The sequence below is a fragment of the Platichthys flesus genome, chromosome 18 (assembly GCF_949316205.1).
Source record: "Platichthys flesus chromosome 18, fPlaFle2.1, whole genome shotgun sequence".
Lineage (NCBI taxonomy): Eukaryota > Metazoa > Chordata > Actinopteri > Pleuronectiformes > Pleuronectidae > Platichthys > Platichthys flesus.
This window is the reverse complement of record NC_084962.1, coordinates 8,162,456-8,182,013: the sequence shown is the minus strand read 5'-3', so window position 1 is coordinate 8,182,013 and position 19,558 is coordinate 8,162,456. Positions and strand designations below refer to the sequence as shown.

General features: G+C 41.9%; 2 protein-coding genes across 3 annotated transcripts in view; both read left to right on the top strand.

The window, feature by feature from the left end:
- Positions 1 to 19,558, top strand: part of LOC133973546 (kelch-like protein 29) — a 232,074-nt gene that overhangs the window by 34,299 nt on the left and 178,217 nt on the right. The gene's annotated exons all lie outside the window — the stretch shown is intronic.
- LOC133973052 (probable transcription-associated protein 1) lies at positions 9,015 to 11,228 on the top strand. Its single transcript, XM_062410679.1, has 4 exons — positions 9,015 to 9,411; positions 10,216 to 10,308; positions 10,424 to 10,543; positions 10,644 to 11,228. Exons 1-4 carry the CDS (start codon positions 9,327 to 9,329, stop codon positions 10,892 to 10,894), a joined length of 549 nt encoding a protein of 182 aa, XP_062266663.1. The 5' UTR covers positions 9,015 to 9,326; the 3' UTR covers positions 10,895 to 11,228.

The following is a 19,558-nucleotide window of genomic DNA, read 5'->3' as shown; positions in this document are numbered from 1 at the left end:
GAGAGATGTCAAATTTGCTCTCACTCTCAGCTGCATTTTTACACAACAATAGCACAGCCAGAGCACAAAAATAAAATAGAAAGAAAGAAAGAAGGAAAGAAAGAAAGAAAGAAAGCAAAAGGATGTTTTTAGTCAAGGGTGACCTATCCAGAGTCAATTTCTGCATTCAGCAACCACATTTGTGAGGTAAGCTGAAATAACAGTTAACAGTAATAGAAACTGAAACCCATCCAACAAATATTTTAATTTGGAAAGCACTAAAGCTTCTCAACTTAATTATATGACCTACAAATGTATGATAGGTAGGTTTACACATACAAGGAATATGCTGTGGTGTTTTGTGCAAGCATGAATAAAAAAAAATTATAAATACAAATATAAATAAGAAACTGACAATATAAATGTGGCCACATATTGTTATGCTGCCTTATTTCAAATGGGTAAAATCTTAATTCATTTTAGAGCTGTGAGCAGGGCATTGATTCTCTTGGCATCTCATTGGAGATGAACCCGTCCGTCATAATCAGCCTGGCTAAAAACAACAGCGCATCTGGTCTTTGCAAAGAGTAATGGCGTATGTGTTTATTTGCATATAGAGCAGGAAAGGGAGATCCGATCACAAGTGGCCACTCGAGACGCACGTGGAGTCGCATTCTAATGCCACGTGTGGACCGTCGAACCGGAGCTGTCCACTTGGGATCGGGTCCCCGAAGAGCCGGAGCCCGGTCGAGTTGACGCTACATTCAGGGAATAGGAAACACAGAGAGGAGGGAACATAGATGGGACCTGCAGGTGATGTTGAGGGATGATTCGGCGCCTCAGGGCTAATGAGAGAGATGATACCGACTCCTCTCCGCCGCCAAATACGACTGCCGCGGCAGATTCATTGCTGCACCTGAAGGACATCGGAGCGCCCTGTGATGTCCACCCTCTCCCCACCCGTCCTCCTGCCTTATCACCCACTAATTAGCAAACTCCCACATTTAATCGGCTGATAAGACGAGACCTGGAATTACAAAAACATGGACTTCAGAGAAGGTAAAGAGAGGCAGTTCTCTACTGTCGCCGGATCCTTTGTGCTACTGTAGGGCTGTGATAGACTTGGCAGAGAGTGAGTATGAGTAAGAAACAGTGAAACTAGTAGAGCCCCATGGCACCTGGAGAGAGAGAGAGAGAGAGAGGGAGAAGGCAAGCTATTGTATTTACAAGCCGTTTGTTTATGTGCGCGCTCTCCTCTCCCCCTCCATGCCGCTCCTCCACCGGAGGATTGAGAAGGCGTGTAGCACGGTGTCCGCGGAGGGTCCTCAACACCGCCGCACATTTTACCGCTTGTAAAGCAATCATTTCCATCCCCACTTCCCCCCCGGTGTACCCCCTTCGGCTGCTGGGACCGCTGAGTCAGCTCACCTCGGTATGGAGAGTGGCTCCGTCAACTGAGACGTTATTGATTTGCCCCTGTTTGTAAGGGCGAAATGTTCCCAAACCTTGCGGGGCAATTTTGCTGCACTGCACAGCCAGGAACACTGTTTGGCACTGGATTGAGAGGGGGGGAGGGAAAAGACCGAACATTTCTACCTTAGCACGAGTTACACATGCACACACACACACACTCACACACACACAGAAGCAGTGACACATGCCTTTAGAAACATCATTAATCCTCACATTCGCGTGGATAGGGAGGAGAGCATGAACACCAACATAATTATACACATGGATACAGAGGCAAATCCTGACAAAATTACATAGGGTTGACTTACAGCATGACACACTCACACACACACTGTAATCCATTATTTCAGTGTTGCTATAAACAGAGAGAATGAATATATCTTATTTCTTATTTATTACTTATTTGTGGATATTGCCCTCAGGGATCAAGTTGAGCCGTGGAGCTGATGAATATGTATTTTAATGAGTGCCAGCCAGCGAGTGCAAAAATGAATGATGCCCCCACCCCCCTCTAATTATTATAATGGCTCCTTGCGCCTGATTTACTAAAGGAAAAACCAGCTTATTTAATTCTGCACCATATTCAGTGTCATCGTCCTTCACATTTCATCTAGAACTAAAGTTTTTAGCTGTAATGTGACCTGCTCCTATTCCTCTAGAAATAATATTTATTTATTAGCAAGTATATGTGTTTCTGATGATTAATGAATGAGAACGGTTTACTGTTGGGTCAGCAAACCTGTGTGGATACGATTGAACAGTTCCAGCGATCTTCCACCAAATGTGGGCTTTCCCCCACAGGCTGGCCAAAACTGGTGTCCTGGTGACATGTAACATTTATTACCAGTATCTTCTACAGTGGAATATGTTATGGAGAGTTAAAGTTGGTTAGATAGATGCGATATGACAAGCTCCAGTTGTATTAAATTGAGCCCGTAACAAGATATGCTCTTGTTCACTCGATAATGCACCATCACAGTCGGGGCCATCTTTGCCAAGTGCCCTCCAGTCTTTTCAGAGTTTATTAAGAGAGGCCATAGGGGGGGGGGGGGCATTTTGAGATGAGGCCTCGCTGTCTCATGGACGAGTGATGCAAGTACTGGGATTTTCAAGCATGATTGAGGTTAGCTAGAAAGTGAATCACACAAAAAAGACAAAACTAACCAGCTTTTCCTGAAAAGAGTCAAGAAAATATAGGACGTCGCTAATGTTTTCGCACATTGATGAATTGCAGAAGAATAACAAATAAATTATTCAAATCTCTACCTGGGTGAAGTCAGGGGGGGGGGTGGGGGGGTGGTCCTCTTTGTTCTACTCCCTGGTATTGATTTCTCCCAGTGGCAACGAGTGGGATGCCTGAAGGTTAGACACACACACGCACACGGACACGCAGAGGCACACACGAACACACACTATGTAGATAAATGACTCCTGAGCTCTAAGAGTTTGATCCAAATGAAGCAATGATGTAGCTCACTGGCCCGGGCCCACATTGAAGGAAAGAGTGTTTGGGTGAAGGTTTGATTTGACTGAGTCGGTGTGTGTGTGTGTGTGTGTGTGTGTGTGTGTGTGAGTGTGTGTGTACTCGTACATCTATCATTCAGAGGATCAGTTTGAGTTATAGAGCTTGCGGAATGAGGACGTTTAGGGGAAAGAGAGAGAGTGTTTGAGGCTTAAAGTTTTAGCGTTCAGGTAAGGATTTGGTTTTTAGGGGTAAGGGTTGTGGTTTGGTGTTAACTTTGCGGATTAAAGCGTGGCAGAGTATTTCAGTATGGCCAATGAAACTTGGCAAACACGGGGCATTAGAAAGACAGCCGTGGAGACTAGGTAAATAAAGGGCTCGGCCACTGAGGAAGTAAAGCAGCTGGTGTTGGCTGTCTGACCTGCACTTATGGAAAGATCTGCTACTGGAAAGCTATTTTCTGAAGTCATGTCTCTGGGGTATTATCTGATCATCAAATAATTAGGATGAAAACAAAGTACAGTGTTGCCTTTGCACCCCTGTGAGCCAGCAGAAGGATATTATTGGAGTGGATGTTCCTGCCCCAAGAGCATCTCAATGGTTTGAGGACATCATGATGTTCTAAAACCTGGAGAAAACAACAGCAACCTGAGGGTGTTGTCCAGACATTTTTAATCTGTTAGGGCCACTGTAATGATCCGTTAATTTGCTGGTTGGTTGCTTTGTTTGTTTGCCTGCGGGATAAGATTATGCCCTCCGTAAAACTCGGTGTAAGGATTGGACACCGGCCGAGAAAGAACCCGTTAGATGGTGCAGGTGTACAGAAGTATTCTTAAAAAAAGAGGAAAATGACTTCTTTCCCATTTCCAATCGCGAAGCTTGCCTTTCTGTTTTCTTATCCCCAGTGCATCATGTCATGAGACCCAGGTGTCACGTTTCCTTTGCTGCAAATCAGCTCCATATAGGCGCCATTTGACCTGGGAGTGAGTGCAGATTGTATCTATTCCCATTGCAAACAAAGGTATTAGAGGATATTTGTGTATTTTTTGGGAATCATTTGAAAAGGGGCTTATGAGTGTTTACAATTTGTTACGGCTTGATTGAATGTAAGGGGACTATAGGGCCTTAGCGGCGGTGTGTGCTCTACTGAGTCCCATTCTGGTCACATACTTAATTTGTCACACTACTGGACAAATTAAGAACTCACCACTCATCTACACTCATTTCAAATCGTTTATAGTGCAGCTGTTTTTTTATGTAGTTACACTTAAGTTCAGTATTGACTTAACCTCTGTGTGAAAAAGAAAGTATACACAGACATCTTGGATACACAGACATTTTATGTCCAAACAAAGGTGAGTCCCTGATGTAATTTCATGGTATCAGTTAAATGAACATTCAGGTTTAACAAAACAGAAACCTTGAAGATGGCGATGCATACTGATATATATATATATAAATCAGTAATTACCTTTAGGAGAAAATTTGTCTTTATCAAAAGAGGTGTTGAAAGTGTCCTGAAAAGAGAGAACTATTTCTAACCTTGGTTATGTTTGTATTTTTCTCAAAATTCTCCACCTCTGCATTTAGTATTTGTCAATTCTCCTGCACTGGTATTGAGCCTGATCATCTACGCTTTTAAAACCAGTCTCCTTTAGGGTCTCTTCTTGTTTTTCTTGCCACTGTTCTTTGTCTGTCTTCAAATCAGTGTGTTGGTGTTTTCCAAAAGGACGAGCTCACTTGTATAAAAAAATCAAGGAGATTTTGATATTTGCAAAATTCATGAGGTAGCAGTGTGTCGTTACTAGCATGTCTGTATGTGTCTAAGTCTGGAGTTTCCCCCACCAAGAAAAATCTTCACTGTCAAGAATTTGTTTCTTGTGCGTCCTCTGTGTGAATGTGTGAGTCCCAAGAGTGACTGATGATATCTCACTAGACCAATGACTGTCTGCCTGTGGCTTCTGCATTTCCACACACAGGTACCCACGCACACACACACACACACACACACACACACACACACACACACACCCCTGGTGTCTCACTATCCTCTGTTCCCATCTCCTGTGACTCTGTCGAGCTGGTACTGCATGAGTGACAGCTCTTGGTTTGTCTGGGTATCCGTGGTTACAGCCCAGAGGCCTGTGCCGGGGGAGCTCAGACCTGTCAGCACTCTCTGAATCCTGAAACCAGAGATGGATGGCCGGGAGCCACCTCTGCCCTGAGCTCTGTGCTCTGTGCGACTCTCCTGCTCCTCTTCGCTCTTTATCCCAGACCCTCCTCCTAAACAGGGCCCACTGCTGGCAGCTTGTGGCTGCGGGAAATTGAGCCAAATATTTCTTGTTACACCTGTTTCTCTTTAGGACAGGAGAGGAAAGAAACGAGGAACAAAATTACACTAATTTGAACACGAAAGGTACAATCGCACTATTCTTTCAGGAAAAAGGCTTCTTGATTAATTACAATCTACTTGTAATTATAGCTGTCAAGCAAGAAGTCAAGTCGCTGGGTTTTTGTCTGTTAATCTTGAATCTGGAGCTAACTACCCGGATCGGTGGCCCCAAACGGGATCACGCACTTACAACAGATCAGGTGTCGGTCCGTGTGCAGTGCTCCGCCGCTTCTGCTTCGACTGAGACATATTTGACATCGCCAACGCCGGTGTAGCAGTTGATGGTTCCAAGACAGAAAAGGAGAAGGGTGATGAAGGCAAGCAGAGACGAAAGCGCGAGTGTGTGGGGCTTGTTTTGGACAGCCTGGGGCTCAGAGAGTTCAGGGCGGTAGGACTGCTGCCTGTGTGTGTGTGTGTGTGTGTGTGCGTCAGTGCGTGCGTGTGTGTGATCTCTCAACCAGCTAATGAGAATATTTAACATTTGCTGAGTCCACAGTGTGTTGGAAGTCATTCATTACTTCACCGGTTCAGTTCTCTCTATATGTTGAGTGTGCAAGCTGCCTGGCCCTGGGGCTCGAGGGCCATGCTCCAGAAGGTGCATTCAGTGCACAGTAACACGCCAGGGTAATAGAAAGTATTTAATTGATCATCCGGGATCTGCAGAATGGAGGACATTGGGATATCTGAGGGCCTTTAGCACTGAAGCTAGTTTTAATAATCAATTTTATCCTTTGGCCAATAATCAAGCAAAATGCTACCTTGCACATAGCAGTTACATTTAGCAGGGATGAAGTTGATCATTTTTACCATTTTAATTTACGAGTTTGCATGATATCAGATGAGGAGTCACCCAAACAAAGTTACTATACTTAATCCTGATGGTGTCTGTCTACAAAATCCCATTAAGTCAACCAATAGTTGTTTAAGTAATTAAGTCTGGACTAAAGCGGAAGATTAGCCATCATTTCCATGTCCTGTGGTTAAAAAAACTACTGATAAATAAAACAATCTGTATATTTTCTGACAGATTAATAACGCAAAGCCATTGATAAAACCCACATCAACAAAATATATTTTTTAGGAACCATCGGTGGATCTTAAATATTTCTCCAAATGTGGTTATAGTTCCACTTCCATGTGTTGGAAGCACAGAGACTCGAGTTAACTTGATACATTACATGCTATTATTATGTGTGACAGAAAAAGCTGAACTCTTCCCATCCCCACATTGTGGAGGAAAAATGCTCCATTTCATCACTTGCTGTAGAATGTGATCTTTTCCATTGTAAACTCGAAAAAAATAAGCAATATGGGAGGAAACCAAACATTAAGGATCAGATCTCCGTCTTATTGGCTTCCACAGCCAAGGACTGCAAACTGCTGTGCCACTGTAACAGACCAAACACACACACACACACACACACACACACACACACACACACACACACACACACACACACACACACACACACAGATGCATATCAGCCTTATTGCCCGATAAGAGCTCGGAGGCTGTTTCCTCTTTCATGTGCTTTGTCTGATGACCTTCTTATAACCAGCTTACATACACTCAGACAGAAACATGTCCAAAAATAAGACCAAATAAATCGGGAGAGCTCATCCTGTGTTTCTGTGACGTGTCAAACTGCTCAGTGACCGTGATGTGACCTTCCTCCATGCAGACAGGCCGGCAGGGTTAAAGTAAGGTGAGTGCACTTGTGTGTATGTGCCCACATATTTTTTTTACCACGGTGTGCACTGATGCTCATGTGGCGACGATGAGCTTCTCCCGTAACTGAGTGGCAGCCTTGCACTCTACCTGACCCCTGCGGTGATGAGCACTAAGGCAGCCCGGCCCAGCCCAGCCGGGCACGGCATGGCTCAGCACGGGGGACCCATGATTATTTAATGACCGATTTCAGAGCACAGGCCTGGAAACACGCCTGCTACTTGCTGGTGTGTGTGTGTGTGTGTGTGTGTGAGAATGAACCCATACCCCTGTGAAATAACGTGGATGAAGGTTGACAAAGACAACATGGGCAAGTCAGCATTTCACTGCTGGAGTATGATTTGTGATGAATTTTTCGGAACTGACAGATATGGGAGGTCCCATGACTTTTTTTCTGTTGCTCTGTGTCGATTTAGCCTGTTTTCATTTTGTGGCTGATGTTAAATGTGGTTTTGAGACAAAACCAACTCCCGGTGACCCCCCTCCCTTCTCCATTTTTAATGGGACATAACGGCAAAGAATTCATTACTCATTCATCACTAACAGCATTTCTATTTATGAAGCAGCTTGTTTATCCGGGCAGGTTGTCTGTAGTAATCCTAGAAGTAGGAACAGTAAGAAAGGTGCCACTTATCTTCATTAGGCAGCTAAAATGGCCATCATGGATTTAAATGTGGTTGTTTTGTTTTGTGGTAAAATGTAAAAATCCAGTCTGCAGTTTTTTTGTATGACATAATTACATAAGCTTATCTGAACGCTCTACACTGCAAAATTCTTAGTGAAAATGACTACTTCATGCTCCAGAGTCTTATCATGTGACAAGGATGATGAGGATTTAGGTTCAAAGGCCAGTAAAAACATTACGGATGTTTTCATCATCCACCGTCTCACTGACAGGTGGGTTAATGTGTTTTGGACGGCGGCCGCAGGGGAAACAGTGCTGCAAAACACTCCCATTCATATCTTTTATGTTATTATGAGAGGTATAAAATCGGGATGGAATCTTTATGTGTTGTGATGTCATTATGTATATGCAAATTAGACTGTGATGGGCCACCACAGTCTCTATAGTTAATGGAAAACACTGTGCACTTTATCAAGTGCACCACAAGAGGGAAGCTGGCCGCAGCGAAATCAAACATTTAAGATCTCAGCGAGTGTTCTGCAGTCACTGGGCCGACACGTGCTCTCTTGCATATCGTCCACTGTAATCGGTAACATCGGTGTTGTCACGAGTTTATTATCCATTGGGAGCTTTTCCACGACGTGGCATTCCTACGAGTAATAAACCATGACTTCAAAACGAAAGAGCAATCTCCTTGTTATTATAATATTTTCTATCTTTCAAACATATTTCCAGTGTGCTCCGTCTGTTAAATCCATGACCAGTATTGACAGTGCGTTTGCAGAGAGTAAACAGTAATCGCAGTTGGCACAGTCGTGGGACAAGTGCTTTCGTGCTTCAGGCTGACTCATCCTACTTTGTGACTGCTAAAGCACAGCGTTTTCACATGGCCCCATCGTAGCTCTGTCTTCGAGAAGCATTTAATGTGGGTGGCTACACACTTTTTCTCACCTGCGCCTGCAGCAATCTTTTCCACGTGACTGAGGGAATCAGGGAGGAGAGAGGGAATGTGTACAAGTAAATAAAATGGATAAGGAAGTGGCGAATAAGGCGGATTTAATGAATGAATGGCATCATTATTTTGTTAGCGAAAAAGCTCAGCGAAGATTACACTGCCCCCGAAAGTAGCTCATTTTTAATTAGATATATTTTAGTTACCGGTTTTCACATTTGCTATTTAACTTGCACTTTAAATGCTGATTCCAGTCTCATCTGTTAATTCTTCTCATTTCTCTAACTGTAATCAGGAAAGCCTCTACATGCCTGCATCACAAGCAGAGAGATTTTATAATTACTTAAGCAATTTCCTCAAGCAAATTTACTCCCATTCACTTTGGCACAGACACACAGGCCCGGCCCGAGGCATAAGCGATACAAGCGGGCGCTTGGGGCCTCCTGACCGCCAGGGGGCCCCCTATCGGAAAAAAAAATTATAATTAAAAATAATTTAAAATAATAATAATATTAAATAACTTAAACAAGTGACCTGATTGAATGAAATAAAGAATACATCTATACAAGAAAATTCTGATTTTACGATCAATATATCTGCCAGCGTACAAGTCATGCATATCAACTGCGTGCTCAATCTGCTGACAGATAATTCGCAGTCATAGACAGACACTGCATAATACTCAAGGTTAAGTTGGAAGGGACATATATAAGCATGTCATCTAAAAGGACGTATCTCTCTGGTGCCCAAAAACGGAAAAAGAAAAGGACAGAAGATGAGAAAAAAGAGCAAGATAAAGGTATGATTGCATGATTATTTAAAATATGTGTTGAACTCATTTGAGGGAGGAGCAGCTCAAGCTATCATAGGAGTTAGCTAGCTAGCTAGCGAGTTAATGTCATCTTATATTTGACATCACATGAGCTATATTCATCAACAGTGTATGTATCTCATTAATATACATTTATCTAGGTGTATATGTCAACGATATTGGCAGTGTTTAGGATGTTCAATCAAACATGTACTGCTAGCTCTTGCCAGGCTTAATCTAACGTTAGCTCGCTGACTGAGGTGGACATTAGCACTAGTAGCTAGCTACATGAAAACAGTACTGTTTTATAAATGTGACATAGTGGTGAGTCTGACAGCGACTAAGTGCAGAGTCTTAGTCCGTGAGATATCGGTTTATATTGGAGGAAACAGCCAAAGGTGAACTTAACCTTCTAGGTGTAAGGGATGCAAGCTAGCATTGCTGTGCTTGTGCACGTTAGTAAAAGTGACATCTCAGCCAAAGATGGAGCACAATGTGCGCTCTGCTCTAAGATCTTTGTTGAGAGATGGCCTATTGGTCTTTATGAGAAAACACCATGTTGAAGTGAGGAGACGTCTGTGATAAAAATATACTTATATTGTATTAATATTATATTTAGGATGTTAAGTGTTCACCACACTGCAATTAGGCTGTGCCTTATTTTGCCTCACTAGAATAGGAATGGTTACGTGTGGAATTGTTTGTTAATGAGTGTAAGTAATGATGGCAAAATAAACTCATTTTTCATAAACTCACTATCAACTATGCACTTTTGCAATGTTATTTTTTCAGGAACACTGTTGAAGTATTTTGGAGCTCAACCAACTGTACCTGCCCCCGATGTGTCATCAAGTGTCAGTGCCTCCACAGCTGATGATACAGCAGGTGAGGTTTTTCTTGATGGCAAATGGCTACATAGTCTTTTAATATGACATGACACATTTAAAAAAAAATAATTACATTTTTTTTATTTGTTGATTTATTTATTTTATCTTTGCAGGTTCACCCCCAGCAGACTTACAGTCACCTGAAAGTGAGGAAGAACTTTTACCCATTGAGGAACAGTTACCAGCATTGACAGTCACTAATACACCGACTTCAACCTCTGCCGGCATAACAGGTCAGTTAATCTAACAGTTTTTGTTTTATGTTGCCTTACTTAACTGTGAAATATCTTGTGTTATGTTATGATTCTATTTTTGTATCTAATGTCCCTACAGGTCCTTCTACAGCATCCACTGCTATGGATGTCCCATCCACTCCCTCAACAAGCACCAGCTATCAAGGTGGATCAACAGCTCCTCCAATTGACCCAGCTGAATGGTCAGCATTCCTGTCTGACTCAGAAAGGACTGATCTGGTAAGAAGAGGGCCAGTGCAAATTAGTGACACCTTCACCTTCCCCAAAAAATCAAATGGTCGAAGCTTTCATTACCATTATACGTGTAGACAATTAGTTAATGGGGTTTAAAAGGTTAATTGAATACTGAGTCACTTTCATTATTTAATCTATGTATCTATGTAACGTTCTATTTTTTATTATATTCATGCTTGTCTATTTTGGTTTTATTTTGTAATTGGAAATTGCTAACTTAATACGCATTTGCAAATTATTTATTTAATATGTTTGTGATCGTTTGTTTGGAATACAGAGGCACTATCATTATTTATTTTTTATTTTTTAATGTTATTTTTGATAATACTAATGTTTGTGTATTTTGATTTCAGTTTAAGATTGCACATTTACAAATCTGTTGAAAGATCTGTTTATTAAACTGATACTTTAAAAAAAAATACAAATGCTGTTGTATTTAATTATTTTACAATTTAACTTCAGTAAACCACAGTTGATGCTTTACTTTGAATATGAAAGTTTAAAATAAATCTGTGATCTAAGTGCCCTCTAAGGTTAAAAGGTGACTGTTTTGGTGTAAATAATGACTATAATAATACAGGGGTCTATCAAGGGACAAAAGTCTAGAATATATTTGGCATGAGAGCAACTGAATGAGCCTTCCAGGCCCAAGAGGTCAAGGGGCACTGAAGCCCAAGCCTAAGTCACCATCTCAATAAGTCAAAAAGCAAAATGCTATGAATATGCTTAAATTTAGGTATTTCCCTTCTCCAGCTGGCCATATAAAAAATACAGGAAATCACATCTACGTAATTCAGTATTAATACAATTGATAATGTCAATTAATTCATTGTCAAATCATTGTAGTGTGACATTTTTGTCAATAATCGTCGAGCGCAAATGACTCCGCTAGTGGGAGGGGGGGCCCCAATATCAAATTCTGCTTAGGGCCCCCGAAAGGCTTGGGCCGGCCCTGCAGACACATCAAAAGTGAACACTACGTTTTGCTATGTATCATTCATTTCTAGTAAAAGTTTCACAATTCCAAAGCGATATTCATCTCCATTCTGTATATATTTGATCAGATCAATGTTTATAAGACTTTAAGACCCAGCTGCCAACATGCACCAACCATCAAAGCCAAAAAAGATGAACCAAAGGAAGGAGCACTGGTTCACTTGTTTCTGTGAAATTAAAACCAAATGATGCTTAATTGCAAATTACTTTAGGGACCGTCTTTCTCGCTAGTAGTTCATTTTAATATTAACGTAGCATGTGTTTTCAGTCATCTTGAGAAACTACATGGTTTGGAACAGAATAGTGGGATAAATGACAGTATAACACAGTAAGGAGATTTAGAAAGTCAGTTATTGTCCATATAGATTTAGATGAAATAGCAACAACATAAGAGAACTTCTTCCTCCGGGGGCAGTTATAAAACTTTCTTGTTTTTATGAGCAGTTTCTATTTTTCAGGATTGAAATTACAGAAATAACTGACATTAGCATCTTAACACAAAGTTAGCTTTCTGATGAGTTATTCAGCCACAGCAAACTTTACATGCACTTATGTTGATCTTCTCAGATTTGGAGGGTGCAGGCCTGTGTTGTGGCGCCTTCAGCTCCCCTGTGTGCATGGCCGACTCTCCACGGAGCCAATCGGCGCAAAACTGACAAGTCATTGTCTTTCCCTAAGTCACAGTAATTCATCAGCACTTGAGGCGGCTTTGGCTGATTGCATTTTCGACAGAGCAATCTCCACTGTGTCATAGAGAATTTGGCTTTTATGGCTGGGCGGAACTTTGATGCCAAATACAGGGGACAGTGGAGGCGAACACGGGGAGTTCGCCACGCTGGGTCTGATTGCAAATTGAAAATCCTTTGTGTATCTGCTCCTGTGCTTGGCTTGTGTACTTCAGAGTGTGAGTGTGTGTGTGAGAGAGAGAGAGAGTCAGTGTTTGCACCTCTTGAGATATGATGGAGTTTTTCCATCTGCTGCTCCCTCAAGCCTTATTTCTTTCATCTCCAGAGATATTCATAAACCATAACAAAAATAATGGACACTGTGAACTACCTTTCATCAGACTTTTTGTATCTGTGGAACACACACAAAAAGAAGCTCTCTCCTTCATCCTTCATTTGCCATTTCTATGGCCACAAAGCAGCCACAATAGTCGCCGTCCAGCCACAGAGAAGCCACCGTAACAGTTTTAATTAACACCAGAATCCCTTTGAGGCTCAACAGACGAGGGAGAAAAATGGCTCTATTTCCTAGTATTTAAATTTTTTTTGCTGACGCGTGTAATTTGCGTAGGGGAATAATGAGCGTGCAAACTAATGGCCAAGATGTGCAGCTTTTAAATGTCACTATGTTGCAGGGGCTCAACTCAGTCAGGGGTAATGTGCGTTTCCCAAGAATATATGCTGGAGAGCCAGGCTGTAACTGCAAAAAGCTGACGGGTGCAGTATTCAGGGGTAACGTGAATCCCGGGGACGATCATAATATTTATCTGTCAAATGAGGAATGGCCACGAAAAGTTTTTAAAAACAGAATAGCCTATGGATACCCAATCTATGAGTTTAACCTCAGTCCCACTGTGCATTTTTTCCCCCATCAGGTCTGCCCCACTTTAGATTACAAGAAAAACCTTTTCTATTCAAGTGAACTTAAACAAATGTCATCTAATCAAGCCTAACAACAGGTTGTGGGATCTCAAACCTGAACGTTTTTTGTCGCTTGTGTTCAAAGAATTGTCAGTTTATGACCGACAGCTCTGCTCCATGGTTGATTAAATCCAATATTCCCCACTAACTGCTCATGCCGCCCGCAGTTATTCTCTCTCATTTCTTTTACAGCAAGATTTCTAATCTAACGGCCCCATGGATTATGTAATATTAGCGGGTTTTACTCCGCTTATTGCTTCCGTGCAATGACTAATAACCTCGTGCAGCGTGCACGTTTTTTCATTTGCAGTGATTCTGCAATCTTAAAGGCAGTTTGGACAAACTAGATTATGTAATATCTAATTCCGTCTCTGCTGCTCAGGCGTCTGCAGAGCTTCCCTCAGTCAAATGCTCACGTTCAGCTCGGAGGTGCTGGACAGCTCGAGTTGCCTCCGCAGAGTTGTGTGTTGTGCGGCGGTCGATCAATACTTTAAAATTCATATTTACTTCTGTTCTGGCTGTGCTAAATTCTGTTCTCTTGACTTGCAGTAATAAAGAGGAAAACAGTGGCACTAGAACCCCCCCCCCCCCGACCCATCCACCCACCGTATCAGATGAGTAACAGGCATGTAGTCCAGACACTGTCAGCACTGCTGATTGAATTTCCTCATTATTGCATTATTACCCTGAAGATGGCTCTTGGCTATGTGATAGGCTGTGTGAATATGCACTTTATTAGACTAGCTAACCCCCTCCCCCTCCCCTTGGTCTCCCGCGGCTCCACCCCTCGCCGCGCCTCAACCTGTCTCAGCAGTTTTGACTTAATTGGTGGAGCAAACAATAGTGGTTCTAGGAGCTGATGGTGCTGATGCAGGTTTGCTTTGTCTTCCGCCTGTGTCTCGTAATATCACGGTGGAGCAAAGCGGATCAATCGCTTCAGATTGACAAACCTATTGATAGGCTTAGAGATCTTTAATCTTTGAATAACCCACTTTCAATCAATCTCAATAGCCTTTGCTGTAATATTCCATTTACAGGTACTCGGATGGTTTGGCACACAGCTCATAATATGTGATGCCAAGGTATCCATTATAATGCAGTGGCAAGTAAGCAGAGCTATTATGACTATGTTCATCATTTTGACTGACACCTCCAATTCACACATAGCTGACTCAGACAAAGAGGGCAACTATTTCAGACTTGACACACACCCCCTCCTTACACTTGAGTGCAACTGTTCAAGTCATTCCAGTGGAAGAAGTTATGCAAACAGGAAAGTATACTTAAATTGCAAACTTATTTAAGGTATGAAAGAGTAAGAGGTTTTAATATCTGGATTTGTGGTTGAATAAAAGACACATTTCGGGTGCAGCTCTGTTTTTTTTTACAAATTCTTAATTGTCGATCTTACATTTATACTTATTGTTGTTGCCTTGGTCCAGATACATTTTTCTTCTTGAATGGAGGGACTGTAACGAAACCCAATTTCTCCCTGAAAATAAATATTTTGGGGAGAAATGAATGAAGTGAAATGAATGAAGTGTTTCGTATTTTTAAATGCATTTGTATTGGATCAGTACTCCATATTAGCCAAAACTCTCAGTGCAGGTATCCGAATCAGTATCAGGAAGGGAAAATATACTCAATGCAGTGAGATCCTGCTTAAGAACACATCACATCTGCATTGTAATGAAGCAGTGGAAACAAATTCTCTCATGAGCTCAGAGACCCACACATGCTCAGCCAAGTTTTAAAGTTCTTAGCATTGAACGGCAGCGGAAGAACAGAGGTGGATGCAAATGAAGGAGGTCGAGCCATTTAATACATGGTAATTAGACTCCACTGTGGCACAGAGGTTGACCTTTTCCGCTGCAGCCAGGAGTTGTACCTCGACAGAGCGGAGCCCTCTGTGGAAATAAAAAAACGGTATTAAGTGGAGTCCAGTAAAAAGACAATAGGTTAATGCCACAAGCCAGGATGGAAATATCACATCTTATCAAGCGTGCTCTCTCTATTTTCTTATTTATTCCTTTCTTCATATGCAATATTTGTAATTGCATTTTAATCTCGGTGGAAAAAAAACCCATTGTCAATTCAATCTCTCCGTTGTTTTTGATGGGAATTTGTTTGCTGCATATATTAATAAATATAAAACGTATTCTTGATTGTACAGGGCCTCTCATCCAAATGCACATGAGTCATTTTGGAGATAAAACCAATTTCAGAGCTGCTGGTGCCAATGGATTTGTCTAACAGACAACTTAGTCTGTTTGTATCTCTTCCTCCCACTGTTCAAAGTGCTGAATCCATTATTATTATGTTGTGAGTGTGACTGCTGTTACCCTGCCAGCAGTTAATTCGCATTACAAATACTGGATAAGCCTTTTTTTAAGTGCATTGGAAACTCACTAACTGATAAGCTCCATGAATCTTTGAATAAAACCACTCACCTCACTTTTGACTTCCCCCCCTTTCCGATTTGTGTGTGCATATAGGGACTTATGTAGCCCTTGTCACCCTGCACCATCACAGAATAATAACAAAAGTCAAGAATGAAAAATGGATGCAACTGACCTTTTTGCTGAAACCCTTGCATGAACACAGATTCATCTAATCGTAACATAGAAACCATAACCTGGCACGGCTTGTTTGTCGAACACTGTGTTTCTCCACATGTCAAAATGGTTTGCATGGCGCTTTATTATGTGCACGGCCCAATAAAGTGTTTGGAGGTTCTGTCTTTAAAAAAAAAAAGTTTTCTAAAAGAAAGTGCTCGAGTTAAAAAAAAAAGAGGATTAAAAGGTGTGTTCATCTCCTGTAGAGTAAGCTGCAAACCTCAACATGCTTGACTAGCTCCCCAGCTAATGTGCCCCAGTGTTACCGCCAAGGCTGAGGAGCGTGTCATTAAAGATCCAAAATTTGTGGGGTTTCAGTCTTCCTCAGAATAAGAAAAAGGGGAGTAAAGTCAGTGATTCTGTCCTCCTGCCCTTTATTAGATTTGTGAGGCTTAGACTCAAGCAACTACAGACAAACCATAGACTGTATAGAAAGATGGACGACCCGCGTCCACCTCCTCACACTGACCAGGAGTAAAGCCCGCAAAACGCTGCATACAAACGCTGAATTCTTGTGCATATGGATCATGAGTCTGAGCAGTTATCGGGGGATATGTATGCTCTTCATGACATTTCACCACATTGTCGAAAAATATATTAAAAGATTAAAGGCTGATAAGAACTACCTTAAATGACTGAAACCGTTTGATCCATGTCCCATCCACTAACACGGAAGAGGCCGAGTTTAAGACTTTGAGCTTGAGTCACTTTGGCGCCACTTTGGAAGCAACCACACAGTTTAAAGGCTAAAAAATGTTACGTTAGCATGAAAGATGGAGATAAAAGTTTGATTGGGACATTTAGTTTTAAAGCCTCATTCTTTTAGAATAATGCCGTATATATTGCCTCTGAATGTTTATTTTAGAGACGTTTTACAGACTTGAGTTAAAATGTAATGGCTGCAGGCCGTGCATTCAGCAAACACACTAACATTAGCGTGTTTTCCTCGCCGTAACTAATGAAGTCTTCATCAGTTGACATTTCAGTCGACAAAATCAACGTCTTGTTTAGGGCTGAGATGCCTGCTTTTATCTGCCTTTGTTTGAAATCAAGAACTAACAGTACATTTTTTTTACTATGAATGTTAAGTGGTAAAACTGATGCTTTTATCGTTGTGAACCGCGTTAAATATTGCATGAGGCAGACGCCAGGATCCTGTTTTTACCTGAAGCATGAAGTCTTTTCTTTAAAGAGAAGTTCAAAGACTGCAGAGAGGTTCAAAGTCTGTGTGGATAGTGAAGTATTTAGAGAAGTGATTTCTTTTAAACACTATGATAGCATCTTGATTGAGAGACTGTGTGGCTTTGTCCTCAAACACATATCGGTAGACAACAAATTTGAAAATCAAATGAAAATGTTCTCCTTGAGATTTGTTTTCCAGTGCTGAGTATACAGTCCTACCTTCAACTCGATAGTCCTTATACAGAATAACTGCTGAGGTAGACATTCACTCTTCTTGTGTGTGACGGATAAAAGGGAGAGAACGACTCAAAGAAACACTGAAGACGACATAAAAGAGAGGTGGGGGGGGGAAAGCTGAAGAACGAGAGATGAGAAGGTGAACCTAGATAAAGGTGGCATGGTTTTATACAAGGATGAAGGATGAGCAAACCCAAAACAAACCTACTGACGGCTACACAAACTGAATCCACACACGCAGACACTAAGCAAACACACACACACACACTAAGCACAGGGGTCCACAGCTGTGGCCATTTATTATGGTTTGTTGAACACCAATGCTCACTGTGAATCCAACCAGATCAAACCTTCTTCAGTTCCGTGGATACAGCAGCTGATTTAGATACAGCACACACAACTATACTGTGTGTGTGTGTGTGTGTGTGTATGTGTGTGTGTGTGTGTGTGTTTTTAAACAGTTATACCATTGAAAAATACAGAAATTAACTGCTCAACAGCTGTGAGGTAAACGAAACAGGGTCAGCAATGCTCCTTATTGTTATCCATGTTTCAAAGGGTCATGTGTTAGGGTCATGTGTTAGCCTTCACTGATTTGTAAGGCTCCTATGTTGTGACCGGAAAGGCCAGTGTATCTGTAGAAGAGTTGATGCGAAAGAAAATCAGATAGAAGTGCAAGAGTGTGTGTATGTGTGTGTGTTGCACATCCACATGTGTGTCTTTTTGTGCTTCCATGTGCCAACATGAGTTCATTGTGCCCTAACATGTGTTCACATATGGATGGCTTGTGTTTGTTTGTGTGTTTATTGAAGTACATGAGGCCACACATCGTGCACATGTACGATATATGTATGTTTTAAAATATATTTGTCCTTGTCTGTGCATTGGAGTCTGTGTGCTCTCATGCGTACAAGGGTATATTCGTGTGTGTGTGTGTTTGTGTGTCTGTGTGTGGTGTGAGGTCAGTCATGGTGCAGTGAGGAACGTGTGTCATGGGGGACACGATACTGCGGTCCCTCCTGACTGGTCTTTTCAGCAAAGGGAGACACAAGCACCGTTAACAAATAACTGAGGAAGAATATCTCTCTCTCTCTCTCTCTCTCTCTCTCTCTCTCTCTCTCTCTCTCTCTCTCTCTCTCTCTCTCGCTCATTGACAAACTCTCTGCACACACACAGTCACTTAGTCACAAGCAGTCACTCTATATCACAGGGTTTCAAATCACTGTTTTGTGAGTACTCACGCAGACGCACACTCAGACGCGTGCTCTAGCAGACACAAACGGAAAATAGTACACACACACGCAGAAGTGCAAGACACAGATCTGCAAGGTCTTTGTAGACACAGAGTCATACACAGCCAAGCACAGCATTGAATAGTCACACAAAGTCACAGTCTCGGACCTGCTCTCACACACATGAAGATTTCCTTAATAAGAGGATCTAAGGAGACATTATCAAGGCAAAGTGATGCGATGGATATAATGTTAAAGAGGTACACCGGGTCTTTAATTATCTCTGCTTCCATCCGTATTTAACTATTTACAATTTAAAAAGGATTAAACTGTTTACAGTAAACTTCAGTAATGTTCTGAGCAGTAGAAACACCTCTGCAGTGTTGCCCACAGCCTGAGAGTTAAGTTGTGGGGTTGTGGTGTGGTGTGTGACTGATATGCATGCAAAGCCTTGTGCAGTTTAGAGGCGGGGAGTGTAAGCGAGGCTCTGCAATTTACAGATGCCCCCAAACGCCTCACATTGGCAGAGGCGAGAATTTGCATATCGGCAGGCGTGCTCCTTGATACATTTTACAGTTTGCAAACATCTATTTTTATGAAAGTCAAGAGAAAAATGCTCGCACTGACGAGCCCTGTTACTTTCAAGCGCAAACAAAGTCCATCCATCAGTGCATCCAACAGTGCATCCATCCATCCAGCCATCCATCCGTCCATTCATCTATACCACTTATCATTTAAAGGTCACAGCGGGGATGCTGGAGCCAATCCCAGCTGAAATTGAATAAGGACTGACACATACAAACAAACAACAATTCACACTCATCTATGGGCAATTTAGAGATGTTGAATGTC